This window comes from Chelonia mydas, chromosome 3 (assembly GCF_015237465.2).
Source record: "Chelonia mydas isolate rCheMyd1 chromosome 3, rCheMyd1.pri.v2, whole genome shotgun sequence".
NCBI lineage: Eukaryota > Metazoa > Chordata > Testudines > Cheloniidae > Chelonia > Chelonia mydas.
The window spans coordinates 62,045,277-62,060,719 of NC_057851.1; the positions used below are offsets into that span (position 1 = coordinate 62,045,277).

General features: G+C 38.5%; 1 protein-coding gene across 1 annotated transcript in view; it reads right to left on the reverse strand.

The window, feature by feature from the left end:
- Positions 1-6,621: 6,621 nt before the first annotated feature.
- UBE3D (ubiquitin protein ligase E3D) overlaps positions 6,622-15,443 on the reverse strand; it is a 107,935-nt gene continuing 99,113 nt past the window's right edge. Inside the window, exon 10 of the mRNA XM_027821344.3 lies at positions 6,622-9,004. Coding sequence (XP_027677145.2) covers positions 8,984-9,004 — 21 coding nt within the window. The 3' untranslated portion in view covers positions 6,622-8,983. The remainder of the gene's footprint in view (positions 9,005-15,443) is intronic.

A 15,443-nucleotide genomic window follows, 5' to 3' on the forward strand; every position in this document is an offset into this window, starting at 1 on the left:
GTGAATTCTTGGATCACTGTAATAGTCTTACCATGGAGTCACAGACAGTCCCCTTGGGCTCTCCAGTCTATCTTGCCACATAGGCAAGCTGGACTTAGTGATAATTCGTCACTTACAGACAAACACAGTATTCAGGTTGCTTCCAGTCCCAAGAGATCAGTCACTTACCCCAGATCAATTTGCACTTTAGATCTCACACCAAAGACAAATGCTTGTAGCCAATCCTGTAATAAACTAACTAAAGGTTTATTAATTAGGAAAAAGAAATGAGAGTTAGTTACAGGTTAAAGCAAGCAAGCATATATATACACACAAGTGAGTTTCAGTCTGTGATTCAAAAGGTGACAGAGTTGTAGTAATCTGTCAATTCAAAATGTCTTTCAGGGCTACCCATGCCAAGAAGCAAGGGGATCGCTTTGCTTATGTTTAGGAATCTTTGCCCCTCAGACTCCAGACAGCAGAGTTACAGCTGCTCCTTGTCAGGGATTTTTATCCCCTCCACGCCAAAGTTCAAGCAGATGGGATGAGTTCATACATAGGTCTCTCCTTTCTGCAGGGAGTTAGTAATGCAGTCAACAGAGCCTCTGTCCTCTGATGCTACGCAATACCTCATTGGCCTTCAGTGGGCCATCTTGTATGCAGGATGAGCACTGTCCCTTAATTAATGTTTCTTCTCTTGGTTGGGGAGTTACACAATTACAGAGGTTTACAATGCAAACACTCAGTATAATTTTATACCATGGGCTACAGAGGTTATAAGTGGGATCAATACATGCAGCATCCTACACGTATTTTATAAGGTTTAAATATTATACACATTCTTAGCATTATCAACATAGATATCAGAGTTGATAACACAGGTAAGCAAGACTGGTTTCCAGCTATGCATTTGTAAATGTTCAGTGTTCTGCCAGCATCATATAAAGTTCATCAGCAAATAGGCCTAAATACATCTACAAACTGCATTTGCAATAGAAACCTTGCTATTTCCTTGATCTACCAACAGCATAAACTGTGACTGATAATATCTAATGTCACTAAGATCTCATAGTGTTATAAAGGGAGATGTCAGCTATTTTTAGAGAATTCAGACATATCAAAGTAATGAAACTCCTCCAAAAAATATTAAATACATCCACGTTTAAAGCATTCTCTCAAAAGACTTTGTACTGGGGATTATAGTGTTGAAGATTTAGCTCTAGGCTAATGGTTTTGGTATACGCCCACAATCCATCCTCTCCTGGGTGTAGCACTTCAGCTCTTATTCATAGTTACATAAATCACAGAGAGTATAAATGCATTACAAGTTAAGAGAGGGAAATAACATCATCTTCTAGCAGACACTTGGAACAAAGGCATTTCAAATATGTGCTCAAATGCCTAGCAATTGTTAGTGGAGGCTAAAATAGGTAGACATTTTTAATAAAACAGCATATGGTGAATTAATGATCTGTCAGTCTATGTATTTATAGCACCTCACAACCTTTAATGTATTTTATCCTCACACCATCCCTGTGAGGTTAGGAACGTGCTAATATTCCCCCATCTTACAAATGCGTAACTGAGGGGCCCAAGGAAAAACAGGGAAGAGAGCAGAGAATTGAACTCAGATCTTCAAGTCCCAGACTAGTGCCATAACCACTGGACTACCCTTCTGCTCTGATCAGAAAAGATGTTGGTGTGAGAGTTCTGGAGGATCATGTGCTTCCCATCTTCTAGAGAGATAAAGCAGTGGCCAGAGCATGACAAGCTTCCCCAAGTGTCCACCAATGAGCATCATCTCTTTTATGAAAGAACCATGTCTAGGGATAAAAGGGGGCTTAAGTCTCCACGCCCACTCTATTCTTGATCTATCTGCTGAGACTGCCAGGAAGGGTAAACATGATTTATTTAGGGGAGGGCAAATTCTCCATATGATTTACATATGTACATATATTACATAGACTAATATTTTTAATATATGTGTTTCGTACCAAAATGTCCCAGGCTGCCCTTTTCCAAACCAGATGGAAAAAATTAAAGAGAGAGAGAAAAAACAACAGAGATCATAGAATCTGAGGGTTGGAAGGGACCTCAGGAGGTCATCTAGTCCAACCCCCTGCTCAAAGCAGGACCAATCCCCAATTTTTACTCCAGATCCCTAAATCACCCTTTCAAGGATTGAACTCACAACTCTGGGTTTAACAGGCCAATGCTCACACCACTGAGCTATCCCTCCTCCAAGAGCAAGCAAGCACAAGTACACTGCATAGCTACTGACTCTGTTTAACAGAAATAGAAGTTTTCCAATATGTGGCATGAGACACTATGCCACATGGTACACACGAAAAACATGGCAGCTAGACACTCCCTCTAAACAAACTGCCTTGGTAATAGTGTCTGAGGCCAGCCATAAAGCACACGCATGACTTTAAACAGGTGGCTCAGGGTGTGAGGTCATCTCCTAGTGGATGTACTAATAAGCATCAGATTCGATAAATTTGTTTTGACAAAGAATCAGCAGTTTTTGAGTACCTGGCATGACCAACACCTAAGGAATTATACAAATGAGAGGCACTGTATAGTTGAGGCCTTAAAAACCAACCAATAATATTTTCATCATAATCATAGGGAGAGTAAATAATTGCAACGCTTCAGATAAGATTGTTTCTAAAGTTCGTTTGGCCCAAGGAGATCATTAAGGGAAAGCTGCAGCGGTCAAAGATGAGAAAGAACATGCTCTGATGTAATTTGACATTGAACAAGCATTGACAGATTAAAGTCCACAGATATTTCTGACAGGTAACAGCTCCCTCAGGATGGTGGATACACCTGAAAGTGGGTGACTGACAGATTGTACAAAATTCACCACCTTGTCCACATTTTATGATTACAAATCAGTTTTTGTTGACAGAGCTCATTTTTCACTGCAGCATCTTGGTCTCCAAGCCTGTGCCAAACTGTTCTAACTTCATCAGTGCAGTCGGGAATCCATTTCACAAAATTGCCTTTTGCTGAAGAGAGAGAGTACCAAAGCAATGTAATTCTGCAAAACATTAAAGGAAAGGAAGGAGAGAAGCAATCTAGAGAAACTAGTGCAGATGGCTCTCAATTTTCTAATAAAACATCCCCCGTATCATGGTCATGGAAGATGAAAATTATTTTGCTCCTGTGATCATAAACTTGATTTCTGGCTGTGAGCAGCTATGACAATAAGGTTACAGAAGAAACTGCTGAGTTATATATTACTGACAGTATTTGGTGGAAATGGAAACTAGTGACATGTAGATTGGTAAAATCACTGAAAATAAAAACCCTGATTCAGCAAGACTTTAAGAAGACTACTCATGTGCTTAAAGTTAGGCAAATGTTAAAGGCCTTGCTGAATTGGGGCCAAAATCTAGAAGAGGGGAAAAGATGCAGATTTTAAAGTGTCATCATAAAACGACCAGTGTTTTCATAAATTTGTGAAATAACTCAGTAGTATATTTTTAAAATATATCCGCCAGTCACATGGTGGTACTGAAGAAAGAATCATATATATATTCTATTCACAAATTATTCACAAATAATTTCTATTCACAAATTTAATCCCCCCTCACCACCACAACCACCACAGAGGCTTCTTCACAGTAACTGTAGCTGCCAGGAAAAAATTTGCAGGAGTAGGCAATAATTCCCTTTTCAAAAAAGTAGTTTAGTTTATTTTACTTTTAAGCATATTCTGGAGCCCGCTGCTGCATCATGCTCACAGGTATACTACTGGGCTCCCCCATGCCTTGTTTGCTCAGTTAAGCAGAGAACTGCATAAATGCCAGATCTGCCACAGCTGTGTTTGCTGGACTGGAACATTGCTCTTTGTCTACTGAAGATAAGAGCTCGCAACAGTCAAGCCATGTTTGCACATCACGGGCTCAAAATATGATTTTAATAATTATCCTGAATCAACTAAAATAGTGGCTCAAACCCTCTGAATAGCCATGTATTTAGAAGATACCCTTAATTTAGTGCATTTTCAGTTTGCTTCATCAATTCTGGCATATGTGTTCCAGCAATTTAACAAAAACACTTTTCTTCTTCAGCGACAAAGCACAAGCTGTAAATTGTCCCATACTCAGATTCCTTTCAAAGCTCAGACAAAGGACCGTGCTTGCTCTGCTCTTATTAGGTCCACATAAATCAAAACCCGGTAAAGGGCATGTCTGGTAATCTGAGAAAACAGCCTACACTAACTATACAATTGGATCACTGTGTGCGTCTCACCCTTCATATTAGCCACAGACAGTGCAACAGCTGACAAAATTGTCAAAGCAGTTCAGAGAAGAGCCAGGACACTGCATGAATTTGTAAACTCAGTAACCCTGTTAATCTATAATTTAACCGTCCAGCATTGAAAGGCATTGACTGGATTTCTCTCTCCCCTCTCCTTGTTTTATAGCCAACACCTTTCTACAGTGGTCAGCAATTATGAGCTGCATTGACTCTTCAGTGCATGATGATCACACTTAAGCCATGTCTCCTTAGACATGCCCCAGGCCCACGCTACCATTTTTTATTCTACACTGTTGAAGGCAAGAAAGAGGGAGCACTAAGGGCTTGTGACTTATGTCTATCCAGTGCAAAGGAACTGGCCTAGGGAGAGATCCTCAGCTGGTATAGATTGTCATTGCTCCACTGAAGTCCTGCCCCCTACTGCTTGTCTTCACTTTTGCTGGTATTTAATCTCCACCCACACTGATGCTGGTGCGAAGCAACTTGTCATCCCGACTCACTATGCACAGCAGGATCAAGGCCTCTGTGATGCTTATAAAAGTTTTAAAGGAAAACATAGTTTCAAATTATGAATGAAGCTTGACACATTTTTAAATTCAGAAGATTTAGATAAATTTTGCAGCTCTGCCAGACCGTATGTTAACGTTTGTAAAATGCATAGAAATCCTCAGATGTAATGTAATAGAAAAGGACATTTTACATTTAAAACCAATTTTATACATGCTCACACTGCAAACACTGTTTTTATCTAGATTTATTCGAAGTTAACAGTCAATTAACTGTTGAAAGACAGCACAATACGGAAAAGGGAACTGACAAAAGCATGTTAAAGTATGTCTACACTGCAATAAAACATTTGCTGCTAACCTGTGTCAGCTGACTCAGGCTCGCAGAGCTCAAGCTGCAGGGCTATCCAACAACAGTGTCACATCCAAGCTTTGGTTTGAGACCGGATGTCTACACTGAACTTCTATAGCTTCACAGCCTGTGACAGATGACAGGCCAGCCACAGGTGTTTTATTGCAGTGTAGACATACGCTGTGTGCTTAACCCCAAAATGCTTCTCTGTGGAATCACTCTATTTTAAACCAGAATTGAAACGCTTTATTTTATCTTGTGACTAAGGGCTTGTAGGTATTGTGCAAAAAAATATTTTTTTTTTGTTCATGTGTATAAGGTCTTCTGATGTGCACCCTTTATAAACTTGAAAAATAAGCAACATTTCTATTTTGGACACATATAAATGTGGAATTTAAAAAATGACATTAGATTTACCATTAATTGTGAATGATCACAAGGATGTTGTGACAAGAAGTAGTGTGCAAAAATAACCTGCTCACATGAAGATTGCCATATTTTTATAAAGCATTATAAGTAATGAGTTTTAAAAAGGCAACAACTGAACTCATCAGGATTCAAGTACACCAGTGCCTATGAAAAGAGATTTTAAAAATGCTGAAAGATTTAAAAGAAAAAAAATTAGACAACTTGTCTATTATATAAACAGTTACAAGCTGAATAATGCATCACCTATCATCACAATGAATACTCGTAAGGGGACATTATTGACTTTTCTCCCCTTCTTCTGGATACTGGCAAATAAACTTATTTTCAGACAAGAACACTTCTGATACATTTATACATTACTGTACGTGGGCTGATGTTTTCTGGGTACCTGTCCAAATAACTTAATAATTGCAGGAAAGATAACTCAACCAGAACCAGAAATGCTTGTCTTTGGCAGCTCACAACCCTCACCTTTCTGGAAAGTGGGACGAAGACCGGGTTTAAAAACAAAAAAAGATTCCTGAAGAGCATGGCTTTGTGAGGCTGCACATTTGGCCTAATGCTACCTCTGCTGTCTCCTCTCCCATATACTTCCCCAGGAATCCTTTCAAGCTGAACACACTAGAAGCAGGACATTTCACTGTGATATTCTACAAGGTTTTCTGAGAGTAATAAACTAGCCAGGAGGGGTTTGATTTATATTTATTTATAGTGCCCCACTTCATGCAGATTTTTTCTTCTGTATTGCTGATAAATCAAGTTAATGATTTGCCTGCACCTGCCATCTCAGAACCTCATTTGCCATTAGAAGTATATTAACTATTTATGTCCCTAATACCATATTATGTAGGAGAAACTGACACAATGACAGATTTTAAACATACAAAGCATAAATACTCTCTGGAACAGATTGCTCTATTGATGCAAAATCACAACAGGGGGCATTGAAATAGGAGGAAAGTGGCTTTACAATCACAGTGTAGCAATCTGTCATTTTCAATGTTTTCCCTCCTAGATTGGCCTAATCATATTCTGGAAAGCAGAGACCAGCATACAACAGAGCACAACAAAAATGGAAAAAAATTAGTGAAAAATTAATTTTATTCATAAGAGAAAAATCAAAATGACTCACCATTGTTATATAGACAAATTGTCATGGAAGTACACAATATAGCCCCAGAACATATGTGAAAAATTCCACACTTCTGCTTTTATTTGAGTAGTCAAATCTAAAATGAGGAAAAGTAGGATGGGGCCTAACCTAGTTGCTGAGTGGTCTTAACCCCCACTGACATCCCATATCTCACAGGAGATGCTCAGTATTTTGCAGTATGTGTTAGAACAATATTATTGGCAAACATGTAAAGGAATTGCTGACTTCTCCTGGAATCTCAGTGTTTTAAAAGAAGCTCTTTGTAACAAGAATCTCTCCCTCTAAACCCATTCCTCTTAAAGAGTTGTCCTTTGACAAGCTCACAGCTTTCTTATTTCTTAATTGTTTGCATTGTAGTTGTTGCTGTGTTGGTCCCAGGATATTAAAGAGAGAGACGGTGGGTGAGGTAAGCTCAAAAGCTGTCTCTTTCAGCAACAGAAGTTGGTCCAATAAAAGATATTACCTCACCCATCTTGTCTCTCTTATTTCTTAATTGTTTAAGAAAAAAAAATAGCCTGTACAAACAGGATTTCTTCCACTATTTTCAGTAGAAATGCTTCTCCCAAGCAACTTCGGGACATAAGAACAGTGAGACTGGATCAGACCCAGGGTCCAGCTAATCCAGTATTCTGTCTCCAAAAGTGGACGGCACCAGATGCTTCAGAGGAAGGCACAAAACAGAATAGACAAAAGTGGGCTAATCTGCATCCTATATTCGGTCTCCTCGTAACCCTGATACTTAGAGATTAGTTTAAAACCTGAATCATGGTGTTTAATAACTCTAACCAAAATGTATGGTAGCATAAACTAGTATAACTCTGGATCATCTAGTTATCCATATAAATGTGTGACCCGTTTTTGAATCATGCTAAATTTTTGGCCCCAATGGTATTCTGTGGCAATCTTGAGGACACATAAGAAAATAGATTAAGGTTACAAAATGGGCAGGGTTCTGAATGTGTGTTAATAAAGGGCTCAGATATACAATACAAAAGGGATCCGCAATATTAATTTTCTCATACAGTTCAGCCATATCCTTATCTTAGGCAGAGTACAGGGTGGCTGCTGAATTATGGTAGTAGTGATGCTTAAGCAGAGATGAATAGCTCATCTTTCCCTCCGCTGCCCACACATATATACAAATCCTCTCTGACACTCTCTCTGCACAATGGAGACCAAAGTGATTACTGACAACTAAAGAATGAGAGGTCCACTCCAAAAATGGAAACAGTGCAAGGTTATTTGTTCCACATGGAATGCATTTGGTGGTATCAGTCCAATTACAAGTAGATAAGTGTCTACAACACAGAAACTGCCACCAACTCCAATCAGCACTAACTCGCTTGTCAACTTTTGTTGACAGTCTCATAAGAGAAAGTACTGAATGGGCCATAAAGACTGAACTACTCCATAGATATGGTCCCTCCAAGCCAGGATTGAGGCACCTAGGAAAGTCTAGAAAGGGCTGCGTGGGGAAGTTTATGTTGTCACAACCTGAGATGCACGTGCTTTGCAAACAGAGGATTTCTGTCTCCAGGATTCTCAATTTAGCAACTTCTATGAGGCCTATATCCAGACACCCTTCTTTTTGTAGTTGCAAGATCATTTCTTTTAAGTAATCATAAAAACTTTTTGTTTGTGAACTTTAACCAATGCATTATCAATTTCATTCAGTTTTACATAGGGTGCAGGCATGTAAATACCACTTTCTCTCTTGATTAGGGAGTAGGATTTAATATGGAAATAATGTATATTCTACATACATAAGGTTGCTGGAAAACAACAGTTTACATATTACAGTTCTAGTTGTCTGATTACCTCTGCCAACTCAAAAAAGTGAGAAAAGTGGTAAAAGTTGCATATATATTTCTTAGTTGGAATTCACTATATTAAATATTTTATACCCTCTCCTGGCTGTCAGTTCTTCATTTTCCACATAAAATACAGTTACTATCAGCCACTGCTCCATCTAGATAATTGATTTCTTCTCCTCTGATGATTAAGAGGTCATCATTAAGGTCACCCCAGCAGTCAGACATAAGTCACTCTCAGAACTCCAGTCTTGTAATGTATGCCTGTCTGAACCAACTTTCTCTGTCATTGGCTTTGCTCTTTCAAAACCAAAAATCCAACAAATATCAAAGCTAAAATAATAATTAAATATTATCTTCACGTTTTGTACCCTCAGTGACTTTTGCTGGAAAGTCACCCTAATGAAAACGATCCTTATATTTCTGTATTTTATTTGAAGGTTAACTTGAGAATAATTTTCAGTTAGCATGTCTGGATTCTTCACATCTTCAAAAAGGCAACCTGTAAAAGAGAACAAAACAAAAAACAATTGTTAGCTTCAGCATGGCGAGAAAAAGCATAAAGGACTCCTGCAATTCAAAGAAACGTTGCACTTATCATTTCACAGAAAAGTGCATTTACCCAAAGCTGTGCAGTACTTTTCCCAAAGAAGTGATTGTTAAATGCTGAAGATAGTTTTAATATGTTTATTCTACTTTTCTGTTTATCCCCTTAATGTTCTCAAACTCACTTTTCAATGCTTGCTGCTGAATTAAATCAACTGTAGGATTTTTCACAGTTGCAACAAGGATTAGCAAGATTCTCTGGTCTGTATTTCTGTGAGGGAAAGTCATGTATACACATTTTTGTCCTTGCATCAGAAATACAGTTTGTTTCTAAATAACAAAAGTAAAAGGTGTTCATCTTTTCTAATTTAAGACGACATCTGACAGTATTCTGAAACTGGTTTCGATTTTAATCCCTGATATACTCCCCATTTTGCCGAAAATATTAGCTTGTTTTAAGAACGTTGCCTCTATCTGCTATGAAATCCTGACCTCATCAGAGTTAATGGAAAAACTCATTCTGATTTCAAAGTGAATAAGAAATAGTCCAAGACACATCTGTGATGCTGCATAAAAAGGAAGATAACTAATTACACTAATACAGTCACCACTGTTATAAAGTTGCAATAAATCTTGTACAAGTATGACATGTAAGGTATCAATAGAAAGTTATAGACTGCTAAGTATTATTATCCTGTTTAAATCCATGTATCATCTTTGTATATGAAGTTACGAATATTGGCTAAGACTCTGTATCTCAAACATGTTGCTTTCTTGGGTGGTACCCCCAAGACAGATTTGCATCTAGACGAGGCAGCCTGCTTGATGGCCCATTAAGGACAATCAGCTCACCCAGTGAGCCCCTCCTGAAGACATTTTAAAACGCATTGAAGCAATGGCTACCCCGTGATTCAGCAAGGCACATAAGGACGTGTGATTTAAGACTCCATCTTTTGCCAGTAACTTTCCATACACTTGTGCTAAAAGTATAAAAGGAGACTGTGACATCACTTCTTTGTCTTCAATTCTGCCCCATATCTTTGGAGATGATTTCTAACAAAAGGAAGCTTTGGACAATGGACTGATGACACCCAATCTATTTGAGTGAACCAGAGAGAATTACTATAAGGTAGCAGATTTAAGATCGCTGCTATTATCCTGACCTGCAAACTCGGAAATAACTGTAACGTACACGTTTCCTTTAACCAATTAATAACTCTTATTTTCTTTTTGTATTAATAAACCTTTAGTTTTTTAGTTACTAAAGGACTGGCTACATGCGTGGTATTTGGTAAAAATCTATCTATCTATAAGTAAGTATATATATTGACCTGGGGGAGTGGCTGATCCTTGGGATTAGAAGAACCTTATATACGATGAATCTGTTTTTCAGTAACCTCTCATCAGAAAGATCAGATGTCTGGGTGGTGATACGGGCTGGGCTATGTAAGGGGACTGTATTTTGGCTTCTTGTTACCCAGTGTGGTGATGCAGGAGCTCACTTTTGTTACTGGTGTGGTGAACTCTAATGTTAGAATGACCACCAGTTTTAGGGTCCACACACCACGCACACCGCATCATTTTTTTTTTTTTTTACAGAAAAATCCTGGAAGGAGGAAAACTACATGACAAACATTGCATGGAAAATGATCCACCTTCTTCCCTTTGGTGTGCAGGGCTAATGGCAATATAGAAGGGACAGGGAGTGTGACCTGCCAAATACAAAAAGCCCAAGGATTTGTGGGAGTAAATGGGCCGATCCTATTGGCTATTGGTTCATCTCCATGAAGTGGCTTTCCCTCCATGTTCTTTTCAGCCTTCCTCAGAACTGGCAACCTATACTAGAACACATTTAGGATGTGACTTTAAACAACTGGGAACAAAGTATGAGCAAAGTGGACCTCCAGAGTAAACAAAACAGCTAACTATTAAACTGGGGAAGCTTAATACTATGCTGATCAAAAAGGTAGTTCAGAAAATGCATTAAAGCCACTATGGAAAGATGAAAAAGCCAATAGGGCATTTAGCATATTGCTGAAAACATCTAGTGAACAGAACTGATGCCTCATAAAAACACAGCAAGAAGAAGAGTCATTAGACACATGCTGACCTTTTTCCTCCATGCTCCTTGCAACTCCAGTGGATCAACTACACAAGCAATTACAGCTCTAGTAAAGCTCAATATCATCTTGGGTTTGTAAACTATTAGACTACATGTATGTGGATGTCACGCTGATCTTTAATCCCCAGACTGTTTGATACTGTATTTAAAGAATGTACTAAATATGATGAACTGGAAGGGATTGAATATAGAGCTGCACAGAATAAAAGATTTCTTTCTGATCAGATGGCCAAAGGAATACTCAAAAGACACTCAAATGTTTGCTTTGAATTGAGAAATATATGCCAGGAGCCAGTTATTCATGGAGATGTTGCCTGGACAAGATGCAGATCGTTTGCTCCACTTCCACTTCCCACTTCCTAGTCTAGCTTGATCTTATGCCAGTGCAAACTGAGCACAAATGTTGTGATGAATCAGATAGGATTGCCTACATGCAAAAGTTCTTTCGCTTTAACTTTACAGTTGTAGTTAAATGAGAAAGAACTTAAGTACATTTCCCCCTGTGAAGTGATAATGAATAGGGGTTGTATTGGAATGCCATCTACACCTGTGTATTTTACTGGTATGAAACATATAGGTATTAGAAATCCTGTGTCCCTAACCTTTAAAAGCACACACTCTCCTTTATTTATGCAGCATTCTCTCACTTTGGAGGGAGTAAAAAGTAGGAGTAGTTTGAAAGTTTGTGATCCCCATGATTATATACTGAAACTCAGCTTTTGACTTTTGTGTCAGCTTTTGTTTTTGTGTTTTGATGAAATAAGCATGTAGCTTAATCTCTGCTTCCTAAAGCTGATTGCCTCAAAGAAAGAACCACTTGTCCTTTTCTTAGCAAAGAGGAGAATTCTCTCCAACTCCATCTTCTTTATCTCCCTCAATTCAGGCAGCCCTTTTGCCTCCACTGCTTGTAACTTTGGCATCATTTTTCACCTTTAACTTTTCTCTTACTCCTGTATCTACTGTCAGCTCCACAGAATTGCCTACGTACTCTGAACACACAGATCTTGTGTTTTGTTTGAATACATTGCTCATCTAGCTTGAGCCTTGCCTCTGCTCATCTAACACCAGACATCCTCTCTATCTGTTCTGTCCAGAATGGTAATACTGTGCAAAGAGATTTCTCTCCAGCACCTTCTGCCTTCTGGAACAGCCTTCTTTTATCTCTCTGGCTCACTGAGTCTCCATTGCTTTTCAAACTTCTTCTACAAATAACGGCTTTTCTCCCTCACCTATTCCTCGTAATTTTTTTGTCGGACCTATGACCAAATCCTTAATTTATTCATTATGGAATGCCTTTACAACACTGTGTTCTGGTGTTCTTACTAGACACTCTGTTGTATTCTTTAACTCTATGAAACACTTCGAGATTACAGCTTGTATGAAAAACACGTGCCAAATAAAATGTTATCAGAAAGTTTCAAGAAGGTCTAAAATTAAACTGCATGGACATCTATTTCTTCCTGAGCAAACCAGTATTGCTAACACTGTCTTTAACTATACGTACATCTAAAAAACGTCTATTAGCACCCAATTGTTATAATTTTTTTAAAAGTACGAACAACATTAAAGGTCCAACAATTACCCCTGTCATTCCCAACTAGCAACCAATCTCTTATAAAAATTAAGGCAAAAGTTTCAAAAACTTGACAAAACAATTTGTCTGGCACTAGGGTTACCATACATCCAGGTTTTACCAGACATTACTTTTTTTTTTTTGAGGCTCCGTCCTCTGTCTGGACAAATTTATCAAACAACAGGAAATGTCCAGGATTTTTGCAGAGCAGACGCTGCAACTCAGAAAAAGTCCTGATTGGTCCACTTCCTGATTGGTCGACAGCTGCTGGATCCTGCCCACCCAGGCTCCATCCCCAGCCCTGGGGAGGGGGTCCCACAGGAAGGCACTGACTGACTGCTGTCGCTGCATTCCAGACTTGCACCTGCCGGGATGATAGAGAGTGATACTGCCCCCAACTTCAAGTGAGTACCCCTGCTGCAGGTACCTCCTCCAGCTTCCCCAACTGTGCCCTCCCTCCAGATCCCCCACCCAGAAGTGTTCTCTTTTTGGGAACCTGAAATATGGTAAACCTATCTTGCATTGTACGCTGAATTTGGTTACAGTTCTGGCAGACCACAGGAGGAATCAAGTCCCAGGGGTATAAGATCTCTAGTGCAGATAGAGATATTAACCTCAGGAACCAATAGTGAGATCAGCCCAGTGGCTCATAACTGCAAGGGAACATGGAGAAAGGGTTTTGTACTTCATGACTAACCATGTTGAACTGTGCCCAGAAATAAAGAGGATGCCAAAGCAGGTCATAAAACACTGGTACTATGGGCTCATAGCTATTTGTCCCACTGAGTGATGAGTGTTGGGCTTTTTCAGTGCTAAGCTCAAATAGAGAACATTGCAGTAATGTGGCCTGGGGGTTACAAAGGCAATGATTGCTGTTATGAGGTCTGCATTTCAGAAAGAAATGGTCACAAAAAATAGGACTTCAATGAAAAGGCACTACCTGCCACCAAGATTGGAACAACAGCATCAGTCGATGGAATATGATCATGAAATTGCAACCAGATTGCTGGCAGTCTGGCACACAGAACTAACATAAGTGGACTCACAATCCAGTTAATTTCTTCCTACCTACCTATCACCATCATTTCCCCATTTTATCTGGATTCATCTTAACCCAGTTTATTCCAATGCATTTGTCACAGTCGCTGGAAGAGTAAAAAAAATGGCAGCTTCCAGTTGTGATGACAATCAAAGAAATACTGACTCTTGGTAGATACAAAATAAGCCACCTTTCTTAACTTTCTGAGAATTTGTGTCAACATTTCTGCCATTTTACCATTTACAATAAATACAAGCTGGTGTGATTTGTCTTTTGCGTGTACGTATGTACGTACGTATATGGCTGTGCTGCGCTGCACTATGCATCTATAAAGAACCTGAAAATGGAGAGTTTGTATTCATTCATTATCTGAAGTTGTTACCAGCTTCTTGTACTGTGAACACTAGCAAGATGGAATGCTGAGACTTTATTCAATATTGTGAAATAGAATAAAATTATAATATTTTGAAACAAATAGTAGATTAAAGCAATTTTTCTTGGCACAAGTAAGGATACATAGAATACAAAATCAGCATTTAAAAGTTGGCTAATATAAACCAGATTGAGTTTCTTGAAAAGGACTCAGTACACTGTACTATCTGCAACAACAAAAAAATTCTTGTGTAAATTGTTCAGAAAACTAATTATCTTGACAACTTAGTTTGTAGATCACAGTTGTTTTGTATGGTACTTCTCTTTCATAGCATTCTTCTTAGCGTATGTGCAACATGCCTCAGGTGGCATGTGACCAGGATTCATTACTGAATTTTGTCCACCGGTGGGATCATTAGCTTCCCCGGCTCGGCCTGGGTACTGACAGGGACTGCGTGAAATACCATGTTTGCAGGCTTTGGCAAGATTATCTGTGGTGATCCCTGATGAGGCTAATAGTCTGTGTGGCTCAGAAAGGCAATAGGATGATAGATGGGGCAAAAACTCCCACAAACCCACAGATCTCTAGTTGAAGAGTTAGAAGAAAACTGCAACATTAACTTTTTTGATACTTTAACCCTGCTAAGGTGCATGAGTACATCTACAATGATTGTGATACAGACATATAAGATACAATTCCTCCTGTCATTGAACAAATAGAGGGTGGATATTATTAGTTTTTTCCAGCTTACTATTATTGCATTTTATAGGCTTTCCCTTGAACCAATAGAATTTAATAAATTTTAATCTTTAATTTGTATGTATTCTATATAATTTATTGTATTTAAAATATTGTCGGTAATTGTTAGCTATTTTTATGATTTCCCAGTGTTATTACTCTTTTGTTGTTGGAGACATCAAATATTCTGATGATCTACTGTGGGTTTTTTTCATTCAGTTTGGCAATATTTTAAATGCAGTCATAAAGCATTCTTTTCTAAATTTTACTTTTTATTACACAGCAGGGAAATATAACCGTACAAAAACCAAAAAATACACCCTCTACAGGGAAGTATTTAAATGCATATAATCTTCTCCAAGGAATAAAATGGTCAAATTAAATAAACACATCAACTGTAACGATATTACCAATACTATGTACTGAAAGATAGAAGGATCCTGCATTGATACAAGAGAAAAATCTATCTCAAGTTTTGTATTGAAATAATTGTTGCTTCTGTCCTTCCCTTTTTCTGCTAGATCTCTAGAGTGAACTCATGGCCCCACTG